General features: G+C 40.0%; 1 protein-coding gene across 1 annotated transcript in view; it reads left to right on the forward strand.

The window, feature by feature from the left end:
• The first annotated feature begins 608 nt into the window (after window positions 1-608).
• The window catches only part of LOC106565187 (ubiquitin-associated protein 1), a 29,287-nt gene continuing 5,016 nt past the window's right edge, over window positions 609-24,879 (forward strand). The window contains exons 1-5 of the mRNA XM_014132032.3: window positions 609-798; window positions 12,809-12,849; window positions 12,948-13,072; window positions 17,007-17,783; window positions 18,101-18,247. Coding sequence (XP_013987507.1) covers window positions 12,816-12,849; window positions 12,948-13,072; window positions 17,007-17,783; window positions 18,101-18,247 — 1,083 coding nt within the window. The 5' untranslated portion in view covers window positions 609-798; window positions 12,809-12,815. The remainder of the gene's footprint in view (window positions 799-12,808; window positions 12,850-12,947; window positions 13,073-17,006; window positions 17,784-18,100; window positions 18,248-24,879) is intronic.

Below are 24,879 nucleotides of genomic sequence, written 5' to 3' on the forward strand. Positions count from 1 at the left end.
CCTCCAGTGGGGACCAGTGCTGGGTTTAAAAATAAAAATGAATTAAATAAAAATATAGGACAAAACACACATCATGACAAGAGAGACAACACAACAGTACATAAAGAGAGATCTAAGACAACAACATAGCATGGCAGCAACACATGACAACACAGCATGGAAGCAACGCAACGCAACATTCAAGACCACTGGGAACTCGGGAAAAAAAGAGTTCAGACTGGGAAAAATATTGTCGTGAACAGTCATTCAAACTAGGAATTTAAAGTCGGAAACTCTGACATCTTTCAAGAGCTCAGACTTTCCAACCTGATTATCACCGACTTCATGATTTGACCAAAATTATTATCCCCAGAGTTCCCAGTTGTCCCGAAAGCACCATATGTCGCGTTCAGAACAACTGGGAACTCAGAAAATACGAGGTCAAATCATGATGTCAGTGATCTTCAGGTCGGAAAGTCGAAGCTCTTGAATTAGGCCCAAGTTCCCTAGTTGGATGACCGTTGACATCGATTTTTCCCAGTCGGAGTTCCCAGATGTTTTGAAAACTTGGATTTCCGAGTTCCAAGTAGGTTTGAACGCAGTAATATTTATCTACAGCTGTGTCGTCATGATGTGAAAATGTGACATCAAACAGGAACCATAGGAAGGCTGACAAAACAAGATGGCGTCCCACGATGAGGCAGGAAAGAGATTTCGATTCCAATAAAAACGTACTTCTGTCTAGAGAAAGTTTAAAGACAGTGTTTTTGCCGGGGGGTGTAAATACGTTTTTGGATACGCAAGACGGAGCAGATACTGGTAAGAGGATTCATGGAAGATGTTATGTCAGTTTTCTTTCATGGGCGGTGGCAGGGGGAGTGAACGAGTCAGCAGCAGGCCAGCTAGTTAAGTAGTTAACTATTTAGCTAAGATGTGGACATTTTATATTCTTTATGTCTGATTGTATTCGTAACCTAGTTATGTACTTAGTTAGCTATGTGCCAGTCTTTTGGCAAAGTAACGTTAAGGCCTGCGCGTTAGCTTGGTTATTTCATGTCATCCATTTAACGTCGTTACTCGTTTGCTAACTAACGTTAACTGGTCATGAAACTGTTAACATCCCGACTTGCTAACTAGCTATATGTCGTCCTCTGTGTTAATCTACTCGTCAATTAATTGTTTTCCAAACACACCCGCCAGGTCCCTCTTAACTTGGTCGCATTACGATGAATCACTCATTCAAAACTAGCTAACGCTACCAGTAGCTAACCAGGCCAGGCGGAGCGCTAGCTAGCTGTCAAAGTGGCTAGCGGGTTAGCCCTTACTGCACTGTAGCTTACATCATATCTACGTTTTCTACTAGCTTGTTAACTTTACACTGCAGATGTCTATAATTAATTGCCTAACTGTCACCTTAAAGTTGTAGATACTCTTGCTAACCTCTGATGCAGGTGGACAGTCATGCAAATAACGTTATGACTCCTTAAATGTTTCCCCGATGAGCTAACACAGTTAGCTATCTACTTCAAATTTGCTGGTGTTTTTGTTGTTTAGGATTTGAGTAAACTACACTACACAAAGCTATGTTGCTGTGGTGGACATTGCATTGACTGTTTATAGATAGAACATTCTGGCTGATCGAGCTAGATCTCACTCCATGGTACGCCAATGAGTCCTCTCATGACAAACTGTACCTGGGGGCCGCCTTATGTAACAGTATAATAAAGGCGATGGGTCTGTGCTTGCTGAACAGTGGTGCGAGTTATGCAATTAGTCTTGCCACTCACAGTTAATAAACTTTGTGTGTTGATTTCTGCTTATGTGCGTGCAGATTTTTACTCTACCCATCCAATCCATTGCCTTGTCAATATTGAAAAAAACGACTCAGTAGCCAATAGACACAGGCCCTTAAACCTCAAGATATAGGCTACAGCTCTTTTGCTGAGTAATACACATTACTGTCATCTCTAGGGGGCTATTTTCGTTCATAGTAGCCTCCTGCTGCCAAAAAGTACATTTAAGTCCACAATTTGTGGTCAAGGGGACGGAAGCTCAAACTAGTAGGAAGGTATGTGGCAGACCGAGGTAATGTAGGTTTTATAACAGACATTTGCCGGTAGCCTATGTAAACGTTGACAACAATTTCCATTACTTTCTGATTACTACAAAGGATCCTTCACAATAAAATGTTTTTGTTAGGGACCAGCAGATTCTGTGTTTATTTTTTTGGGACTGGGGTGACAGTGCAATCACTATACAGGCCCTCTCAGTGATGTGGTAATTACACTAATAATACCAAAATATATAAAAGTTTTCATTCCTTTAATTTATTTGGACTATTTTCTACATTGTAGAATAATAGTGAAGACATCAAAACTATGAAATAACACATGGAATCATGTTGCTGGTTGAAGTGTGCAAAGCTTTCATCAAGGCAAAGGGTGGCTTCTTTGAAGAATATAACATATATATATATTGATTTGTTTCACACTGTATATCTATGTAACATCTGAGGTGACAGTTGGTGGAGGAAGTTGTAATGCATGTCTATCTAGAGTTGATGGTCGCTGACACACTATCTTGGCGTAGGTCCGACCATAGCCCCTCATCAATTGTAGTATTCAAATTGGATTCCCATCACTCTCTTGACTTATATACATCTGGTTTTGGGCATTGTTGCATTAACAATGAGTACGCTCTGGATATAAATCTATGAGTCATGGTTATCATGGAGTAGTTGTTCAATCCAGGAGTCTGTTTTGCCACAGGTGTGTTTTGGGGGACAAGTCTTGTTTCAGAGCAAATAACTTATGCATTTCATACCAAGATCTTACTAAATTGATGGTACAGGGATTGCTCATTTTTGTTAATATAGTATTACTCCTGACATCATTAAGAGCATACATTTCCATCTAAGTCCACAAAGGGGCTGGTTCAGTTGAGAATGAAATGAATCTAATGTGTGCTGCCCAGTAATACATCTTAAAATTCAAATAGGTACATAATCTTACTCAGAACATTCATCTTACTACAGCTAATTCTCGCAAATAATGTAAGAGGCAGATCTATTCAAGTCATCCACCACCTTCTGAATCAAGACAGAATATTTAAGCTTGTACACTAAGCCTTTATCAACTATGATTCCTAGATAGTTGAACCCCTGTGGCGAACATCTGAAGGGACCTGTTCGTTCACAGATGCTGTAGTCAAAGCGAGTCAGTGGAAGCTTTTCACTTTTGTCCATGTTGACTTTGTAACCTGATATAGAGCTTTATGTACCCAAAAGCGTCTGAAGTCTTGAGAGGGGTCGGGTCAGAGAGGAACAAAATAATGTTGTCTGTGAACAATGAGATCTTGTGCATTATCTGGCCCACCTGAAAGCCCTTTATGCCGGGATCCATTATGGCCTCCGCCAGGGGTTCTATGCCTAGCACGGAAAGGAGTGGAGAAAGTGAACAGCTCTGTCTACCTATAAAGAGTGGGAATATGGCCCACATCATGCCATTAGTGGTGATCTTGGCTTGCGGTTTATGGTATAAAGTGTTCACCCAGTTGACAAACGAAGGACCAAAGTTAAATTTAGCAAGGACCTTGAACAGGTAAGGCTGGAGTGGCCAATCAAATGCCTTTTCAGCATCTAGCGATACCGCTATACTATGATCGCTCCTTACACTGGCCATGTGAATCACGTTGAATAACCCACGCAAATTATTGGTGGAGGATCTTTTCTGGTTGAAGCCCGTTTGATCGGTGTTAATCAGGTTTGGCAAATATTGTCCTAATCTACTAGCCATCGCCTTAGAAATGGATTTATAGTGGGCATTATGGAGCGAGATCGGCCTATAGGAAGAGCATTGTAGAGGATCTTTATTTTTTGGGGATAATTGTTATAATGGCAGTGGAAAAGGAGTCCGCATCTCAGCAGCTTAATTTAGAACATCCATCGAGAGGAATAAGTGAATCCTTAAACTCCTTATAAAACACCTGGGGGGGGGGGGGGGTGATTCATTGTTTGAATGAATCATCTCTTCCGGGTTGTCAGACACTTGACCGTTCTGTGTTGATGGTTCTCAAATTCTCCTCAGCTTTTTTCTGCCAGGTTAGGGCTGGGCGGTATACCATATTTCACTATATACCGGTATTTGTGCAAGGACCGGTTTGTTTTTTGTTTTTTACCTTCTATAACGGTATTTTAATGTTTTATTTGTTAAATGTTATACGCTGTGTATAATGTCCATTTTTATAGTTTACTCCGCTGCTTGGGTCATCCCTCTCCGCTCTCTCTCTCCACACCGCTTTCCACACAGACCTAGTCCCACACCGTCACTCAAGTAGCGCATTTGTTGTTGCTTGACCACGAGACACTTTCGTTCTGTCTGCGTGGTCAATGCAGCACATACAACAATGTTGTTTCTACTTTAATCTTAATATAAATCCACATGCGTTCTATAATTACAATATTAGTTTGTGTTTCTTACATCTGCAAACAGCTAGTTTGTATTTTCTTAGGAAGTTAAGCTAAATCGTGTTAGCCACTAATGCTAATTGCTAGTTAGCTGGCTTGAATTGAACAGTATAAAACAATCCGAATGGAGAAAGACCCATTGAAATAATTTAAAATATATGTGTTGCCACCCTAGGGTCACACACTCCTAAAGCAATTTTAGAACTTTTAATAATCAAAAACATAAAATACCGTCAAATTTGAAAAATACCATAATATGATATTTTGGCCATATCGCCCAGACCTATGCCAGGCCAAGACTTTGTTTTCTCCCCCAATTCATAATATATTTGCCTAGTTCTAAGAATAGCCTTTTCAGTTTTGTAAGTAATTAAGGTATTATATAATTTATTCACAAATGACCTGTATGTTTCTTCAGAGTCAGATTTTTGGTGTTATTTTTGTAGTAAAAGGATTTCATTCTCTAATTCAGCAGTGCATTTTCTTTTTGACCTTTTGGTATAGGAAATGATTTGACCCCTAAGAAAGGCCTTTAATGTATCCCAGAGTACAAAACTAGAGGGAGAGGATGGACAGTTTTTACAGAAACTTTATTTGGTCTTTGATAAATTGACAAAATTCTGCCTACTTCAAAAGACTTGGGTTTAGGCGGCATCAATAGGTCCCTTGACTCCATCTGGCATCCATGCTCCCCTCACACTTTCTGTTTGATCTGAGATGGTTCTGGATAAATACTCAGTTTCCACAACTCCTACCCTGTGCTGATAGGAGAAAATAATCAATCTGGGTTATGCGGGCAGGAGTAGAATGAGTAATCCCTATCTTGGGGGTGGAGCTGTCTCCATGTGCCTTTCAAATTTAAGTCTTTCATAAATGATAGTACATTTGGCTGACTTAGTCAATAAGGTTGCTTTAGTTGAGGATCTATCCAGAATCAGATCCAGACAAAAATGTAAGTCGCCCCAGACTAAGTGTTCCCTGAAATTCCACTACCTTGAGGAATATATCTTGAATAAAAATTATCATCATCATAATTAGGTGCATATACGTTAAGCAAGGTCCAAGATTCAGAATAGCTTCTTCCATGGACCACTACTTAACATCCCAGTGGCTCAATAATTGTTTTTGTTACACAGAAGGGTAAATTCTTACTAATCAACACAGCTACTCCCTGTGTCTTTGTTTTATATGAAGAGGAAAATACCTGTGTTACCCATTCCCTCTAACTTTATTGTTCTGCCCCTGTTAGTTGTGTTTGTTGTATAAACGCAACATCAGTCTTTAGCCTTTTCCAAGTACATAAGGTCTCGTTTTCGTTTAACAGGTCCATTCAATCCATTCACGTTCAATGATTTACTTTCTTAGCTATATTGTTATGATTTGATTATTTTGATCAAATCAAAACTTGGTTGTAAAAGTGGGCCAGGTTTTTTCAGAAACATTTGAGGTTTATGTAACAATCATTCAAAAAGATCTTGCAGTTAAAAGGTACATAAATAAATAATTGGTGGAATTAACCTCATCACTGAGACACTCAGGGCCCTCATAGTGATTGCACTTTCATCCCAGTCAAAAAGAACAATCTGCCCGGTCCCTAACAAAAATATTTGCTTGTGAATGATCCTTCGTAGTAATTCCTCTTAACATTTTCAATGTTTAAATAGGCTAACGGCAAATTTCTATTGAACGTCTGATATAAAACCTTATTTTACCTCGGTCTGTGGCAGAAGCATTCATTGGAGCAGTTTCTTCTGTTAGTTTTATATCCCGGTATCAATTGCACTTTGACATCTGTACTGCTATAGCCTACTTAGAATACAGCCGAAGCAGCACCCAATGCAAACTCCAATCAAATCTGAACACTAACACACACACCTCTATTTATAATGCCAGGGATTGTGGCATGGCATGCGGCAGAATAACCAAATTACCGTTTTGTGACTTCAGATGCAAATCATAACACATTTTCACAGAAAAAGAACATCAAAAACAGAAAGAGGAATTTGCAATTACTATGGCAGATATGGTTCTTCAGTAGTGCACTGTCCTTGTTATGCTCTGGTCCTGCAGATAGAAAAAGAAAGCCCATGACTTCACTGATTTCAACCAATTTTCTTGGGGATTGAAAGACTAGGCTATTCCCCAGGATGTCAAAGGAGCACTAATGTCCTAAGGGGAGTTCTGTCAGATGAAACAAAGCCTCATTGCTCACCACTCCTACCTTTTTTTAAATGTGGATTTGGGCTTGAAATGTGCATTTCTCATTGAGACGTTTCCTGCTCCGTTGCATCTTCGTGAAGATTCCAATTTCCTTCAGAAAACATCTTGTTTGCGTTGTCTGGTTATTTTTTTTCTCCCTTGTAAAGGAGTTGATTTGTCCATATTAAAGTGATAATGTTGGCAAGTTCAAGTAGATGCCGATAATGTTTGTCAAGGTAATTGACTATGTTTTACTATATACTGGTATTGATACACGGACTGGTTTGGGTTTTTACTTTACCTTCTATAACGGTATTTCAATGTTTGGTTTGTTAAATGTGATGCGCAACTCTTGTGCGTGTAATGTCCATTTTTTTTATTTTACTGTTTGCTACTTTCAAGTCGTCTCTCTCCCTCTCCTGCATGCAATGATGTACAGTTGAAGTCGGAAGTTTACATACATCTTAGCCAAATGCGTTTAAACTCAGTTTTTCACAATTCCTGACTTTTAATCCTAGTAAAAATTCCCTGTCTTAGGTCAGTTAGGATCACCACTTTATTTTAAGAATGAAATGTCAGAATAATAGAGAAGGATTTATTTCAGCTTTTATTTCTTTCATCACATTCCCAGTGGGTCAGAAGTTTACATACACTCAATTAGTGTTTGGTAGCATTGCCTTTAAATTGTTTAACTTGAGTAGAACATTTTGGGTAGCCTTCCACAAGCTTCCCACAATAAGTTGGGTGAATTTTGGCTCATTCCTCCTGACAGAGCTGGTGTAACTGAGTCAGGTTTGTAGGCGTCCTTGCTCGCACATGCTTTTTCAGTTCTGCCCACAAATATTCTACAGGATTGAGGTCAGGGCTTTTTGATGGCCACTCCAATACCTTAACTTTGTTGCCATTTTGCCACAACTTTGGAAGTATGCTTGGGGTCTGTCCATTTGGAAGACCCATTTGCGACCAAGCTTTAACTTCCTGACTGATTTCTTGAGATGTTGCTTCAATATATCCAAATGATGTTCCTTCCTCATGATGCCATTTTATTTTGTGAAGTGCACCAATCCCTCCTGCAGCAAAGCACCCCCACAACATGATGCTGCCACCCTCGTGCTTCCCGGTTGGGATGGTGTTCTTCGGCTTGCAAGCCTCCCCCTTTTTCCTCCAGATATATAGATGGTCATTATGGCCAAACAGTTCTATTTTTGTTTCATCAGACCAGAGGACATTTCTCCAAAAAGTACAATCTTTGTCCCCATGTGCAGTTGCAAACTGTAGTCTGGCTTTTTTATGGTGGTTTTGGAGCAGTGCGGCTTCTTCCTTGCTGAGCGGCTTTTCAAATGATGTCGACATAGAACTCGTTTTACTGTGGATATAGATACTTTTGTACTTGTTTCCTCCAGCATCTTTACAAGGTCCTTTGCTGTTTTGGGATTGATTTGCACTTTTCGCACCAAAGTACGTTCATCTCTAGAAGACAGAACGCGTCTCTTTCCTGAGCGTTATGACGGGTGCGTGGTCCCATGGTGTTAATACTTGTGTACTATTGTTTGTACAGATGAACGTGGTACCTTCAGGCGTTTGGAAATTGCTCCCAAGGATGAACCAGACTTGTAGAAGTCTACAATTTTTTTTCTGAGGTCTTGGCTGATTTCTTTTGATTTTCCCATAATGTCAAGCAAAGAGGCACTGAGTTTGAAGGTAGGCCTTGAAATATATCCACAGGTACACCTCCAATTGACTCAAATGATGTCAATTAGCCTATCAGAAGTTTCTAAAGCCATTACATCATTTGATTGAATTTAACAAGCTGTTTAAAGGCTCAATCAACTTAGTGTATGTAGACTTCTGACCCACTGGAATTGTGATACAGTGAATTATACATGAAATAATCTCTCTGTAAACAATTGTTGGAAAAATGACTTGTCATGCACAAAGTAGATGTCCTAACCGACTTGCCAAAACTATAGTTTGTTGAGAATTTTGTGGAGTGGTTGAAAAACGAGTTTTAATGACTCCAGCATAAGTGTATGTAAACTTCCGACTTCAACTGTGTACACTTTTTTGTGTTTAAATATTCCTTTGTTATTCCCTGCAAACCCTTCCACCCCTCCCCCAATTGGAGTCAACTAATAAACAATAACACTTAGGCTTCTACCTTCATATTATACACATTTTACAGACATAATCTATTTTACAATAGTGATATTTTGTTTGTTTTTAGTCCTTCCTTTATTTCTGATTCCATCCAGTTTGATTTATATTTGTAACTGTACTATTTCACAATTTCTGAACCTATATACATTTTACAGACCCCGTATGTTTTACATTGGTTATCTTGTTTTATTAGTCCCACCCTTCAGCTCCATTCAACCCCTCCCATCTATCTCTTAACACCATCCATTTTGTATTTCTATTTGGCATATATTTTCACCTGTGCTGTGATGCTTCACAAAAGTACTGAACCTTTCTCTTCTCATAGCTTCTACAGATTGTAAATTAAAGAAACATTTTTGCTAAAATAATTATAAAATTATTGATTATGACTTTTAAAATCACCCAATATTGCGATTTGCAGCGTTAGTTCTAGGTAAATGTTGCAATTCTTCAGCCATTCCTGGACCTGTGACCAAAAACGAGCTACATATGGACAGTACCAAAATAAATGATCTAATGACTCTGCCTCCTCGCAGTAAAAACTGCAGAGCTGGGAAGATTGTATCCCCCATATATATCTATATATAACATTCTATTGATTACAAGAATTTTGTATAAGATAACTTCTAATTTTTCTATTTTTGAATCTGCTGTTATTTTGCGTGTCAATTCATAAACCATGTGCCATGGAATTGGTACATTGAACTTCTCTTCCCAACTATTTTGCAATTTATATGGCACAGCTGTACATTTTTTGGTATGTTTTTATTTTTCACAATTTTCTTTTAACCATTTATGGTTTTTATTGCAGGGCCTACAGACAAGTTCCTTACTTTTTCCCCCTTCTACTTGCCTCTTCCATTTTTGTGGTAATGTTGCAATTAGTTGGTTGTAATTTTGGGCAGAGCAGACATTTCCATATGTCTGTGTTAGATGCATGTGTGACACAACTCCACCAGTCCTATTTATGATATCATTTACAAAAATTAAACTTTTTGAAACATTTTATCATTTTTAAAATGTTTTATCAATTACTATAATTGAGTTTTACATTTTTTTTTTGTATTATTTGTTTAGTCTTTTCAGGTGGATTAAACTGAAATTGCAACCAACTTTCTAAGGCTTGTTTAAAAAAGAACTATGTTTTGGAAATTTCGTTTTCAAATAACCAGAAGTGAGCAGTTGTAATCTGAATAAAGGGGAAAAGGCCATTCTTGAACATGGGGTGAGACATTCTTACTAATTTACTAGAGAACCATTTCGGATTTAAGTATAACTTTTGTATGACTGATGCCTTTAGTGAGAGGTCTAATGCTTTAATATTGAATAATTTCTGCCCTCCGAATTCATATTTGTTATATAAATAGGCCCTTCCCCAAATAAAATGGAATATTTTTTTTGTTCATATAATTTAAAAAGCAGGTCACTAGGTGTAGGCATAAGCAAATAGGAAAACTGTGATATGACTAAAGAGTTAATCAGGGTGATTTTCCAACAAATAGACAAGTATTTTCCTTTCCATGATAACAAGATCTTATCTATGTTTGCTAACTTTCTATAAAAATTTACTGGAGTGAGATCATTTATTTTTTTCGGGATTTGTATACCGACTATGTCCACATCCCTGTCAGACCATTTTATTGGTAAACTACACATTAATGTAAAAGTTGAATACTTATTTTTTGTGATTCAATATGTAATATAGTACACTTATCATAATTTGGTTTTAATCCGGAGAGGTTAGCAAAAGTATCTAGATCCTCTGAGGCTGTGGAGGGATTCTAATTGTGGTTTTAAAAGAAAACAACATGAATCATCAGTGTACAATGACACTTTTATTTTTAAGCCATGGATTTCTAATCCCTTAATGTTATTGTTGGGTTTAATTTTAACAGCTAACATTTCAATGGCAATAATAAATAGATATGCCGATAGTGGACAACCTTGTTTTACTCTTCTTGACAGTTTAATACTTTCTGAGATGTAGCCATTATTTACTATTTTACACCTAGGGTTACTATACATAACTTTAACCCATTTTATAAGAGATTCTCCAAAATTGAAATATTGTAGGCATTTATATATATAAACTCCAGTCGTACTTTATCAAAAGCCTTTCCAAAATCAGCTATGAAAACCAGGCCTGGTTTTCCCGATATTTCATAGTATTCTATTGTTTCCAGTACTTGTCATATATTACCTCCAATGTATCGTCCATGTAAAAAACATATCTGATTAGGATGAATAATATCTGACGATACCTTTTTAATTCTATGCGCCAAGCATTTACCTAGAAATTTTGCATCACAACACTGTAAGAGGCCTCCAATTTTTTCAATGGACTGAATCTATATATATATATATATATATATATATATATATATATATATATATATATACACACATACATACATACACACCACTTGGATCCTGTTTCAGTAATAATGAAATCAGACCTTCTTGTTGCGTGTCCAATAATCTACAGTTTATATAGGGGTGGTTAAAACATGCTAATAATGGTCCTCTGAGTATATAAAAAAAAGTTTGGTATACTTCCACTGGTATGCCATCCAGCCCTGGAGTTTTCTCAGCCTTAAAGGCTTTACTTGAATCAAGAAGTTCCTCCTCTGTAATTTGGCCTTCACATGAGTCTTTCTGGACAGATGTTAATTTTACATTATTAATAGGGGGGAAAATCCATTCAATTCGCTTCGGTTAGTGGAGATGGAGGAGACTGAAACGAAAACATATTCTTGAAGTACTTCCTCTTTCAAAATATAATTTGGTGTGTCATTCGTGACTCCATTTGTAACAATTTTCAATACATTTTTTTTGGTAGCATTTCTATGTTGAAGATTGAAAAAGAATTTGGTGGATTTTCCCCCATATTCCATCCAGTTCGCTTTATTTGTATAATATATTACACTGAATCTTTCTTGAATAAGTTCCTCCATTTCTTTTTGTTTTTCTTCTAACTTATTCTGTGCCTCTATGGTGCAGGTTTTATTGCTATCTAACTGTACTGTTAGTCCTTCAATTTCCTTTGTTAATATGTGCTCTTTTGATCTAAATTGTTTTTGTTGTATAGATGAGTACTGAATTGCATGGCCTCTAAAGGCACATTTAAAAGTGTCCCATACAATAAGGGGATCTGCTGTACCTATGTTAAGTCGGGGGAAAAAGTCATTTATAACTAGGACAGAAGAATGTAACTAAGTTATCATCCAGTAGGCTTTGATTTAAAGTTCCAATATCCTCGCCCACGTGGAAATTCTGTAAGAGTAACATAGATGCTGATTATGTGATGATCCGACCGCATTCTGTCCACTATCACCACTTTTTAAACTTTTGGTGCAAGAGAGAATGACATAAGAAAGTAATCAAGACGACTAGCTTGATTAAGCTTCTTAGACTTGCTTTCAATGAGAATCACATCTATAACTCACATTTCTATGTGAATTTGGTTCGGTTTCCCAAAAAGTTACATATTGCAGCTTTAAAAAACACAAAATACCATTAAAAACGTCATCACAATATTTTTCCCATATTTGACAGTATGTGGTATTTTAGCTATATTGCCCAGCCTTAATTGGCCCTGTGCACCTGGGGACATGTCACTGTCTGCACAGAGGGGGGCTTGCTTAGCTGTCTTGGAGCTTTTTGGAGGGGAGGGCTCACCAGAAGCACGCCACCTTATAGTCATTCTGATGTAGGCTACATGACGGTTGAAACATCTACAGTTTTAATAAATAAAATAGTTGACTGATATGTGGTGTTACCTAACTTTAGTTGAATGCATTGCTCTAGATAAGTGTCTGCTAAATTACCTAAATGCAATGTTAAAATGTGATGATGTGCTTATTTTTTGTGTATCCAAAACCTGTAACCTTACCATGATGCAACTCTGGTCAGGTATGGACAGGCAGGGATACAGTTGTAATGGTAGATGTGGTGTTGATCTCGGTTTTGTTTCACTGCGTCCACTCATGAGCTCTGTGTGTGTTTTAGACTCTAAATGGCTGCGAGGAAGTCTGATACCCACAACAATGGTGAGTGTGTCTGTCTTTCTGCCTCTTCATTTTCTCCATCCGTCTGCTCATTTTGGTGTAATTTTCATTCAGGCCACCTTCTCAAACTGTTTTTCCAGGACCCATTAGCTACCTTGATGACGTTCCCTTCAAAATCAACGATAAGTTCCGCTGCCCTGCCAAAGTGGGGCTTCCCGTTGGCATCTGCCTGCCTGACTGTGACTCTGTGCTCGCCAATCTGCAGGTAAGTCTTCTGACTTTGGCGCTGTTGCATCAAGGGTTTCAATGACTGGGATGCTTGGGGGTGATTTGTATTGCACCCTCTTTATATTAGTCTGGGATCCTTAACGTTAAGAAAAATACGTAACCGAAACACTTACAAAATTACGCAATATAAAAAAAAATACAATCAAAGTGCAGTTAACACAAAACATTATTTTCTGTGTTATAGCCTAACTAGACGAAAGGCTATAAAGGCCTGGGAAAAGTTGGGTAATTGAAAGGTAGACTCAGCCATATGATGTAGATGCAGAAAGCAAACAGTATAGGCCTAGTGGGACAATTTCCGTAACAAGTAAGAGCATTGAAGCTCGAGGCTCAACTTCTCTGCTGTTTTGGTGCCCTCGCTACCGCACTGAACAGTGTGATGCGAACCCATGCACGTGCTCAGATACTGTGTGAGAGCGAAGTGTTCCATCTCGCTCATCAAAATATTGTAGCCTATTCATTGATGATGCCCTGCTTTACTGAAGTTCTGAGACATTGCAAGCCAAGAAATTGTGAGATACAGCATTCTATTGCAGATAGGCCTAGTGCACATTTCTGACTGTCTGACCTGCCTATTCTGTGCCCCTCCCCTTTCTCTCCGTCCCTTGCTAGTTTGCTATGAAAGATGCAAGTGTTTTTGTTCTCGGAAGTACCGCAACTAATTAGTCTCCTCCTTTTTCAAAAATACTTAATCTTAGGAATCCTGAATCTCAGAAATGGTAGTCGACATTGGGAGTCGACGTGCAAGGAGTAGAGGAATCAATTATTTTGGAGTCGATGCTCCTCCACTTATGTCATTGTCGTTAACAGTTGAAAAAATGGCAGAGAAAGGCAAGAGGGTGGATCAGCTTTAAGATTTAATATTAAAGCTGATTTAATATTGCATATAGATTGTGGCTTCTATCAATGTAATTGTCTGCATCATTTCCAATCCCCCTTATATTTTTTTCTTATTTTCCCCCTAACCCTACCACCCCTCCATTAATAGGAGTAAACTAATGGACAATAACACTAAGGCTCCTACTCCCAGCTTATACAGTTGAAGTCGGAAGTTTACATAAACTGAGTTTAAATGTATTTGGCTAAAGTGTTTCACAATTCCTGACATTTTATCCTAGAAAAAAATCTCTATCTTAGGTCAGTTAGGATCACCACTTTATTTAAAGAAAGTGAAATGTCAGAATAATAGTAGAGAGAATGATTTATTTAATATTTTATTTCTTTCATCACATTCCCAGTGGGTCAGAAGTTTACATACACTCAATTAGTATTTGGTAGCATTGCCTTTAAATTGTTGGGTCAAATGTTTCGGGTAGCCTTCCACAAGCTTCACACAATAAGTTGGATGAATTTTGTTCCCATTCCTCCTGACAGAGCTGGTGTAACTGAGTCAGGTTTGTAGGCCTCCTTGCTCGCACACGCCTTTTCAGTTATGCCCACAAATTTTCTACAGGCTTTGAGGTCAGGGCTTTGTGATTGCCAATCCCAATACCTTCAATTGTTGTCCTTAAGCCATTTTGCCACAACTTTGGAAGTACGCTTGGGGTCATTGTCCATTTGGAAGACCCATTTGCGACCAAGCTTTAACTTCCTGACTGATGTCTTGAGATGTTGCTTCAATATATCCCCTTAATTTTCCTGCCTCATGATGCCATTTATTTTGAAGTGCACCAATCCCTCCTGCAGCAAAGCACCCCCACAACATGATGCTGCCACCCCAGTGCTTCCCGGTTGGGATGGTGTTCTTCTGCTTGCAAGCCTCCCCCTTTTTCCTCCAAATATAACAGTGGTCATTATGGCCAAACAGTTCTATTTTTGTTTCATCAGACCAGAGGACATTTCTCCAAAAAGTACGATCTTTGTCCCCATGTGCAGTTGCAAACCGTAGTCTGGCTTTTTTATGGCAGTTTTGGAGCAGTGGCGTCTTCCTTGCTGAGTGGCCTTTTAGGATATATCGATATAGGACTTGTTTTACTGTGGATATAGATACTTTTGTACCTGTTTCCTCCAGCATCTTCACAAGGTCCTTTGCTGTTGTTCTGGGATTGATTTGCACTTTTCGCACCAAAGTACGTTCATCTCTAGGAGACAGAACGCATCTCCATCCTGAGCGGTATGATGGCTACGTGGTCCCATGGTGTTAATACTTGGATACTATTGTTTGTACAGATGAACGTGGTACCTTCAGGCATTTGGAAATTGCTCCCAAGGGTGAACCAGACTTGTTGAGGTCTACAATTTTTTTTCTGAGGTCTTGGCTGATTTCTTTTGATTTTCCCATGATGTCAAGCAAAGAGGCACTGAGTTTGAAGGTAGGCCTTGAAATACATCCACAGGTACACCTCCAATTGACTCAAATTATGTCAATTAGCCTATCAGAAGCTTCTAAAGCCATGACATAATTTTCTGGAATTTTCCAAGCTGTTTAAAGGTACAGCCAACTTAGTGTATGTTAACGTCTGACCCACTGGAATTGTGATACAGTGAAGTGAAATAAACTATCTGTAAACCATTTTTGGAAAAATGACTTGTCATGCACAAAGTAGATGCCCTAACCGACTTTCCAAAACTATAGTTTGTTAACAAGAAATTTGTGGAGTTGTTGAAAAACGAGTTTTAATGACTCCAACCTAAGTGTATGTAAACTTCCGACTTTAACTGTTCATACTATATACATTTTATGGACACAGTATCTTTTACATTAGTTATCTTTTTGTTTGTTTTTATTCCCATCCTTCAGCTTCTCATAGTTTCTACAGATTGTAAATTAAAGAAACAATTTTTCTCAGAGTATTATTGATCAATTGACTGACTTTTCAGATCACGCAGATCACCTTTTGAGAAGTTAAATGAGAAAGAAATGCGAACTTTGTGAGGTGGACTTGAGGTACAGTAATGGTACTACAGTTGCAATGCTTAACCATCTGAAAGGGACACCGTGAGACCCAAAGCTTTGCTGACAGCAGTGCAGCTGCATTGTGAATTCACATGGAATTTTAGGAATCTTATTGTTTTAACGGAAAACCGATAAACAAGTGGCGTTTTAAACATTAAGACATTTTCACAATTGTCACATCCCGAGTCTGTATTAGGGGGGCACCTCTAACTGTTAAAATGTCAATGTTGGCATTGAGAAATGGTCTCGGTCCAGTCCATCCCATTATTTTTGGGGGGCACTTATTAAAGGTAGTGTGTCATTTAAACCATGGTTGCATCGATAATGTGCACATGCTCCTCATGAATGAGACCTATCTCATAACCATTGGGTGGAAAAAGTACTCAATTGTCATACTTGAGTAAAAATAAAGATCTTTTTTCTAAAGTTAACTTGAGTGACGGTCACCTTGTAAACTACTATTTGAGTAAAAGTATTTGGTTTTAAATATACTTAACTATCAAAAGTAAATGGAATTGCTAAAATGTACTTAAGTATCAAAAGTAAAAGAATAAATCATTTCAAATTCCTTCTATTAAGCAAACCAGACGGCACAATTTTGACAGATAGCCAGGGGCACACTCCAACACTACAAACTAAGCATTTGTGTTTGGTGAGTCCGCCAGATCGGAGGCAGTAGATGACCACGGATAAGTGTGTGAATTGGACCATTTTCTTGTCCAAATGTAACAAGTACTTTTGTGTGTCAGGGAAAATCTATGGAGTAAAAAGTACATTGTTTTCTTTAGGAATGTAGCGAAGTAGAAGTTCGCCTAAATAGTAAAGTACAGATACCCCAAAAACTACTTAAGTAGTACTTGAAAGTATTTTTACTTAAGTACTTTACACCACTGCTCATGACTTGACCAGGTTCAGCTGGATTGATTAATCTCCATTCCTTTAATCCCATGTCTGCTGCTGCTCACTAACTAGTCCCGCCGGGTTCTCTCTCTTCCCTCTTCTCTGGGCACTGCAGTATGATTTCTCCCTGGAGAGGCGGAGCGTGCGCTGGGGGGCGGAGCTGGCTGAGGCCCGGGCTGCAGAGGCGGCCAGGGCGGAGCTAGAGAGCAGGGAGCACTCGCCCCCTGCCCAGGACCCTGACGGGGGATCGGCCTGCGGGGGGAAGAGACCATTCCCTGCCGAGGAGCAGGACGCTCTCCCGCCTGCAATGAACCCGCTGATGGCCAGCTTGCGCCACAATGCTATTCTCACCCCACTGCCTGCCCCAGCCAGGCAGACCGCTCCCAGCATCCCGACCCCACAGTACCTTAACCTGGCTGACTTTGAGCGCGAGGAGGACCCCTTCGACAAGCTGGAGCTCAAGACACTGGACGATAGGGAGGAGCTGCGCAACATCCTCCAGAGCCAGCCCCAGCCGCAGACTCCATCCCCGCCTGAGGCACCCCAACCCAGGCCAGCATCTCGAGGCAGCACCCCTCCACCCCAGCTCCCCGCCACCAGCCTTCCAGCCAAAACGGTCTTTGCCCACAAACCCAACGGGCTTGTGGTGCTACAGGACATGGACAGAGCCGGGGATCTGGCTCGGGGACAGACAATGGACCCTGACCGGCCCTGCAACATCCGCTCGCTGACCTTCCCCAAGCTGTCAGACCCCGGGGACTCGATCTTTGACTCCTACTGTCTGGCCCCTGTACCACGTAGCCTACCCAACGGCAGCCCGCCGGCACCCCAGCAGAAGAGAGAGGAGCCACCCAATCATACCCAACACACCCAAAATGGGGCACCAAAGCAGGTGAGCTTTGCACACACACACACATGCCTTGCTTAGTTTCAATTACTGAATGTTTTGCTTAATTCTCTGAAACTTCTCAAAGGCTTCGAGGTTTTCTGGACAAGAGGAAGGTGTGTGTGTGTAGATATGTAGATAGATATAGATATATATATAGATATATATATATAGATATATATATATATATATATATATATATATATATATATATATATATATATATATATATATATATATATATATATATATATATATATATATATATATATTTTTTTTTACCCGTATACAGATGACACTACAAAAACTCTCTCCCTCCATAGATAAATACAGGTCCTCTCCCATGCAGCGGGGCGATGCTCAGCCTCTCCCCCAGTGAACGGCAATGTGTGGAGACCATAGTGGCCATGGGCTACTCTTACGAAGGGGTCCTGCGGGCCATGCAGAAGCGAGGCCAGAACGTGGAGCAGGTGCGCCCCTCCGCTCTCCCTCCTCTTGGCCACAGCAGCCTAAGCCCATTTCTCCATAGAGATCTATTATAAAGAAATGTTCTATTTGATTCTGATGTCGCTCACTCACTGCCCATTGCGCCCATGGTTGACTCTGAAATCATCAGGTGCCTGCGTTATGTGATTGTGCGTGTTCACGACATGTGGCTTTAGAAGTCCACCAGGCAACAACATGGGGATGGTGGTTGTGAATAAATAAATTGAATTTATGTAGCGTTTTTTTGTCTCGACACCATCCACCACCTTGGTTTAATGCAACCCTCAACACTATGATGGCATCAGACACAACAGACATGTTAGGGGCTTGTTAATGAATAAACATTAGCTAACAATGTAATGATACGCAGTGGATGTTTATGGTAGTTTTCCTGCTAGCTTTATTTGGATACCCATCCTCAAGCATCACTCCAGTACAATATTGTGGATTTAGCTATCCCTCTAATCAACAAAGAATATTAAGGGACAGGAAATTACTGGGGTGGGGGCAGTGGTCCAAAATAGGGGAGGGTTGTTTCACTTTTTTTGCGTGGGCGGTGTTTCTTTTTATATTGGGCACGGAGGATAGTGCGTTCTTTTCGTTTACATTCGGTTTACATTCGCCATTTTGCAGGTTTGACTTTTCTGCGCACTAACTACACTACAGTTCAATGTAGTCTACCAGTCTAACGGTTTATCCTGCCCTCTATCCACCATTCATAATGACAATAGTGTAGGTGGATAATTTGTCCAGATCTGCAAGAGGCTAACTAGAAATCATACTATACACAAAATCATTAAAAGCTGCACCAATTTTCAATATAAAGTGAAAACATGAGACACGCAGTTCAAAAAGCTCCCCCATTGATAATATTTTTTTGGGAAAAATAAAAGTATGTAGACTAGCCTACAACACCACAATGCAGTGAATAATTGAGTTGTTGTATTCAAGTGAGTACAAAATTATACTCTAGGCTTTGAACGGAAATGAAATTGCATTTTAATAACGGAAAGGCACAGTAGCAGGCCAGTCTGGCAGTTTATTTTTTTAAATTCTGATACTGAGATCCGCTGTGTGTTGCAGCTGATTATTCTCCCAAGTCAACCTATAATAATGTGGCCACATATTCAGGAAAGCTTAACGCACTCTCTGTTCTGCCTCCTCCGATCCAAGCGGCTATTCCTCGCACACCTAGAACCTAACGCTTCAATATAGCCTAAATATTTATTTTTAATGTTTACAATGTATACCTTTTTATGTGTCATAAACACAACCAGTCAAAATGTTTTAATCTGATTAGGCTATTTCAAATCTGCGCACATTCGTCCAAAATATAATTCCAGCAGCCAAACTGTGCACCTGTCATGCAATTTGATGAATGAAAAGAGACCTCTGTTACAATTTTCTAGCCAAACCTTCGATACTGGATACAAGGTAGGGAGGGATGTATTTTCTGTCTGTAGAGATTAACGTAATCTATTTGATTGGGGTGTTGAAAAAAACTCTTAACTTTGATGTTGACGCACCCGAAATCGGTATGCTATGCTTATTGGTTGTGTGGTGCATTGGCACAGAAACATGTTGGTGGAAAATATGTTGCTTAGATGTTATATAAATATAGCATCAATAGGTAAAAAAAAAATCTGATTTCCCCCCCCCCAGCTGATCATTGTCTGCAGCCGGTTTTGATCGTAGTTTAATGACAGGCAGGGAGAGCCAGCGAGCTTGTCTGGTGGACGGCGAACCCTCAACTTTCTGGCCCGTAGCCCTGCGACTGTGCCACAAAAGTATGCTGAAAAGGCTAAGTCCATATCCGCATTTTATAAACACAGGGTCATTATAATTATTGTTATTTGTGGTCATAAACATGTTGAGGTAATTTAGCGAAGGAGGAGAATGTGCACTTTTTTTTACAGTACCGGGGGGGATCGTGATGTGAAAATATTTTTTTAACGTTTGGGAGGGTGTTTAATTATTTTTTTTTTTACTTGGGGTTATGATGGCTAGGTAGGACAAGCACGTTTCACTCACATACAGTGCCTTCAGAAAGTATTCATACCCCTTGATTTATTCCACATTTTGTTTTATTACAGCCTGATTTAAAAATGGATTAAAGATGCAGAAATCGTGCTGCCATTTCCTGGTTGCAAAAATTCTAATAGTTTGCCTAATTTCAGTTTGACAAAAACAGCAAGTATAGTGTAGAAAATCATTGTACAGTCTAAACCGGTGTGAAATATTTTCCTTAACCAAAAACATTGTATTTTCAGCTGTTTGGACCTGATGTAAAAGATGCAAAAACAAAACTTCAAAATAGGAAGCATAGCGCACATAGAACAGATCTACTGCTTCTTAGACTTGAGGATAACAGATGCGAATCAAATTTTATTGGTCACATTTAGCAGATGTTATTGCGGGTGTAGCGAAATACTTTCCGGCTGTAATATAATAACCCCCCAAAAAAACGTTTTTGGGCTAATAATGTGAATAATAACACCCATTATTATCTATCGTGTTGCCTAGTCACTATATACTTACCTTTTTATGTACATACAGTGCCTTCAGAAAGTATTCATACTCCTTGACTTATTCCACATTTTGTTGTTACAGCCTGAGTTCCAAATGGCTTAAATGGATTCACACACATTACCCCGTAATGACAGTGCAAATGTGTTTTTAGAAATTTTTGCAAATGTATTGAAAATGAAATACAGAAATATCTAATTTACGTAAGTATTCACATCCCTGAGTCAATACTTTGAAGAAGCATCTTTGGCGGTGATAACCGCTTTGTCGTCTTGGGTATAGCTAATACATTAGTTAGCAAGTTACCTAGTCAACCCGGTTATGGGGAGAGTCAAGTCCAGCAGATTTACTCACAGCAGGGGATTCAAGCAGATACTTTTTCAAATGGAAAAGCATCTGAGTCAGCTGTGAGAAGCTGAAAGAACTTGACCATTCCAAAGCAACTGGCCTTGACAACATTCCTGACAGATTTAAGGGATGCTACGGTAATTATCACCCCCTGAGTAACTCACATTTTGTAAATCTGTCTACTGAACTAGGGTCATTCTTCTGTATAAAAAAGGGAGTAAGTTAGGCCAATTTAGTTCCTATGATCTGTCTCAATCCTGTGTATTTTATCAAAGGTCATGGAAAAGATTGTTCGAGCAGATTGAGTCATATTTACCTTACAATACCTACTATATGAGCTCCAATCTGGCTTTAGGAAATCTCATTCCACTGACACTTGCCTACTATACAGTGCATTCGGAAAGTATTCAGACACCTTGACCTTTTCCAAATTTTTCTACGTTACAGCCTTATTCTGAAATGGATAATAAAAAATAAATTATCATTCTACACACAATGCCCCATAACGACAAAGCGAAAACAGGTTTTTAGAAATACTTGAAAATGTATTTCAAACCAAAAACAGAAACCTTATTTACATAATTATTCAAACCCTTTGCTATGAGACTGTCTAGATAAGGTCCCACAGTTGACAGTGCATGTCAGAGCAAAAACCAAGCCATGAGGTCAAAGGATTTGTCCGTAGAGCTCCGAGACAGGATTGTGTTGCGGCACAGATCTGGGGAAGGGTAGCAAAAATGTTCAACAGCATTGAAGGTCCCCAAGAACACAGTGTCTCCATTCTTAAATGGAAGAAGTTTGGAACCACCAAGACTCTTCCTAGAGCTGGCCGCCCAGCCAAACTGAGCAATTGGAGGAGAAGGGCCTTGGTCAGGGAGGTGACCAAGAACCCGATGGTCACTTTGACAGAGCTCCAGAATTCCTCTGGAGAACCTTCCAGAAGGGACAATCTCCACAATCATCGCTGCAGCACTCCACCAATCAGGCCTTTATGGTAGAGTTGCCAGACGTAAGCCACTCCTCAGTAAAATGCATATGACAGACCACTTGGAGTTTGCCAAAAGGCAGGTAAAGACTCTCAGACCATGATCAACAAGATTCTCTGGTCTGATGAAACCAAGATTGGAGTCTTTTTGGCCTGAATGCCAAGTGTCACGTCTGGAGGAAACCGAGCACCATCCCTACGGTGAAGCATGGTGCTGGCAGCGTCATGCTGTGTGGACTGGGAGACTAGTCAGGATTGAGGGAAAGATGAACAGAGCAAAGTACAGAGATATCCCCATGTGTTCCCCGCTTGTGCTGTCACTCGTGCTCAGGCAAGACAAATGGGTGACGTGATAGATTTGTCAAAAACTGTTTTGTTTAAAGAAGTTGATCAAGAGGATGGGTTGTGTACTACCTCTAAGAAGCTGATCACCTCTGACAAACAGCCCGGGGGAAGTGAAATCGCGCCCCAATTACATGACATTCTTTTGACTGTCACCCCCGAGAAGGTGATTGAATGTCAAAAGGGAGACATCAGTCTTCGCAAGTGTTTTGCTTCGGTAACTTCCATTGAGGAAGCTAAAACTAAAGAGACTGCCTACTTTATGGAAGCAGGAGTTTTGATGCGTAAATGGGCAGCTCATGACACCGTTAGTGACTGGAGTGAAGTGTGTCAAGTGGTTGTTCCTACACCATTCCGACAGCAGGTGCTGTCACTCGCCCATGACCAGGCGTGGTCCGGACACTTAGGGATCACGAAGACTTATAACCGAGTCCTTCGACATTTTTTTTGGCCAGGTTTGAAGTCTGACGTTGTCCAATTCTGTAAGACATGCCACGTATGTCAACTCACTGGGAAAACGAATCAAACAGTTCCACGTGCGCCGCTCTGCCCGATTCCTGTGGTGGGGGAACCGTTTGAAAAAGTGATAATTGATTGTGTAGGTCCATTGCCGAAAACCAGGTCAGGTAACCAGTTCTTACTAACAATAATGTGCAGTGCTACTCGATACCCAGAGGCTATTCCTCTACGGACAATAACGGCTAAGACTGTGGTGAAGGCATTAGTGAAGTTCTTCTCTACGTTTGGACTCCCTAAAGTAATCCAAACTGACCAGGGATCCAACTTTATGTCAAAGCTGTTCTCTAGTGTGTTAAAGACGCTGTGTATTTCCCATCAGGTCTCCAGTCCGTATCATCCAGAGAGTCAAGGGGCTCTCGAACGCTGGCATCAGACGCTGAAGGCAATGCTACGCAAGTATTGCATGGATACCAGTACTGATTGGGATGAGGGGGTGCCCTTTGTCTTATTTGCTATTAGGGAAACAATACAAGAGTCCTTAGGGTTCAGCCCTGCTGACCTTGTGTTTGGACACACCCCACGGGGTCCGCTAAAGGTTTTGAAGGAGCATATCTTATCTCCTACACCCAGTAGCGCCCCTAAAAATGTGTTGGATTATGTCAGTAAGATGCGGGAGAGACTGCACGCTGCAGGTGCATTAGCCCAAAAGTCTCTCTCCTCTACTCAAAAACGCATGAAGTTGCATTATGACAAAAAGGCTGTTGGCCGTTCTTTTGCACCAGGTGATCAAGTTTTAGTTTTGTTGCCAATCCCTGGCTCATCTCTGTCAGCACGTTTTTCTGGACCATATCTTGTGGAAAAGAAAACCTGCTCCGGGGGCCCAGGACCTCAGATTGGGGCGACGGTTCCAACAGTACAATGACCCTAAGCACACAGCCAAGACAACGCAAGAGTGGCTTCGGGACAAGTCTCAATGTCCCAGCTAGAGCCCGGACTTGAACCCGATCGAACATCTCTGCAGAGACCTGAAAATAAGTGTGCAGCGACTCTTCCCGTCCAACCTGACAGAGCTTGAGAGGATCTGCAGAGAAGAATGGGAGAAACACCCCAAATATAGGTGTCCATAGCTTGTAGCGTCATACCCAAGAAGACTCGAGGCTGTAATCGCTGCCAAAGGTTCTTCAACGAAGTACAGAGTAAAAGGTCTGAATGCTTATGCAAATGTGATATTTAAGTCTTACATTTTTAATACATTTGCAAAAATTTCTAAAAACCTGTTTTTGCTTTGTCATTATGGGGTATTGTGTGTAGATTGAGGGGAATAAAAACATATATTTTAGAATAAGGCTGTAATGTAACAATGTGGGAAAAGTCAAGGTGTCTGAATACTGTCCGAATGCGGTGTATCTAACTGACCACATCTGGAGGGGAATTTTGTGGTATGGTTATTGTAGATCTATGTTTCTGCTAGGAAGAAAACAGATGGTGGATATGGATGGGACCCTGTCTAAACCCAAAAATCTTGAACTGCGGTGTCCCGGAAGGGAGTGTGCTGGGTCCATTTCTGTTCAATATAAATGATCTGAAAACTGCTTAAAACTCCTTGTACTGTTTGACAAAAATGTGGTTGAGGAAGCCCTTAGTGCTTAACTTCTGAATGTCAGTAAATGGCTATATTGCAATAAGCTGTCACTTATTGGACCCATCTTGTGACATAGTAGTCACAGCAAAATACTCAGTTAATTATCTTGGATGTGTTCTAAATAACTTCTTGTGCCATGCTTTCCCCTGTCAGATGGTTAAGAATGTCAGATGGATAAGAATGTAATGGTGGCATTGGCAGTGGATCTTGTTCAGTGCCACTAAAACTATGCATGCTCTTTCTGGTACAATAGTGCCCACAAGATAATTAAAAATAAACTGCAGACATCTCCGATCAAATTAGTCAGGATTATT

Source organism: Salmo salar, chromosome 12 (genome assembly GCF_965601325.2).
Source record: "Salmo salar chromosome 12, fSalSal1, whole genome shotgun sequence".
NCBI lineage: Eukaryota > Metazoa > Chordata > Actinopteri > Salmoniformes > Salmonidae > Salmo > Salmo salar.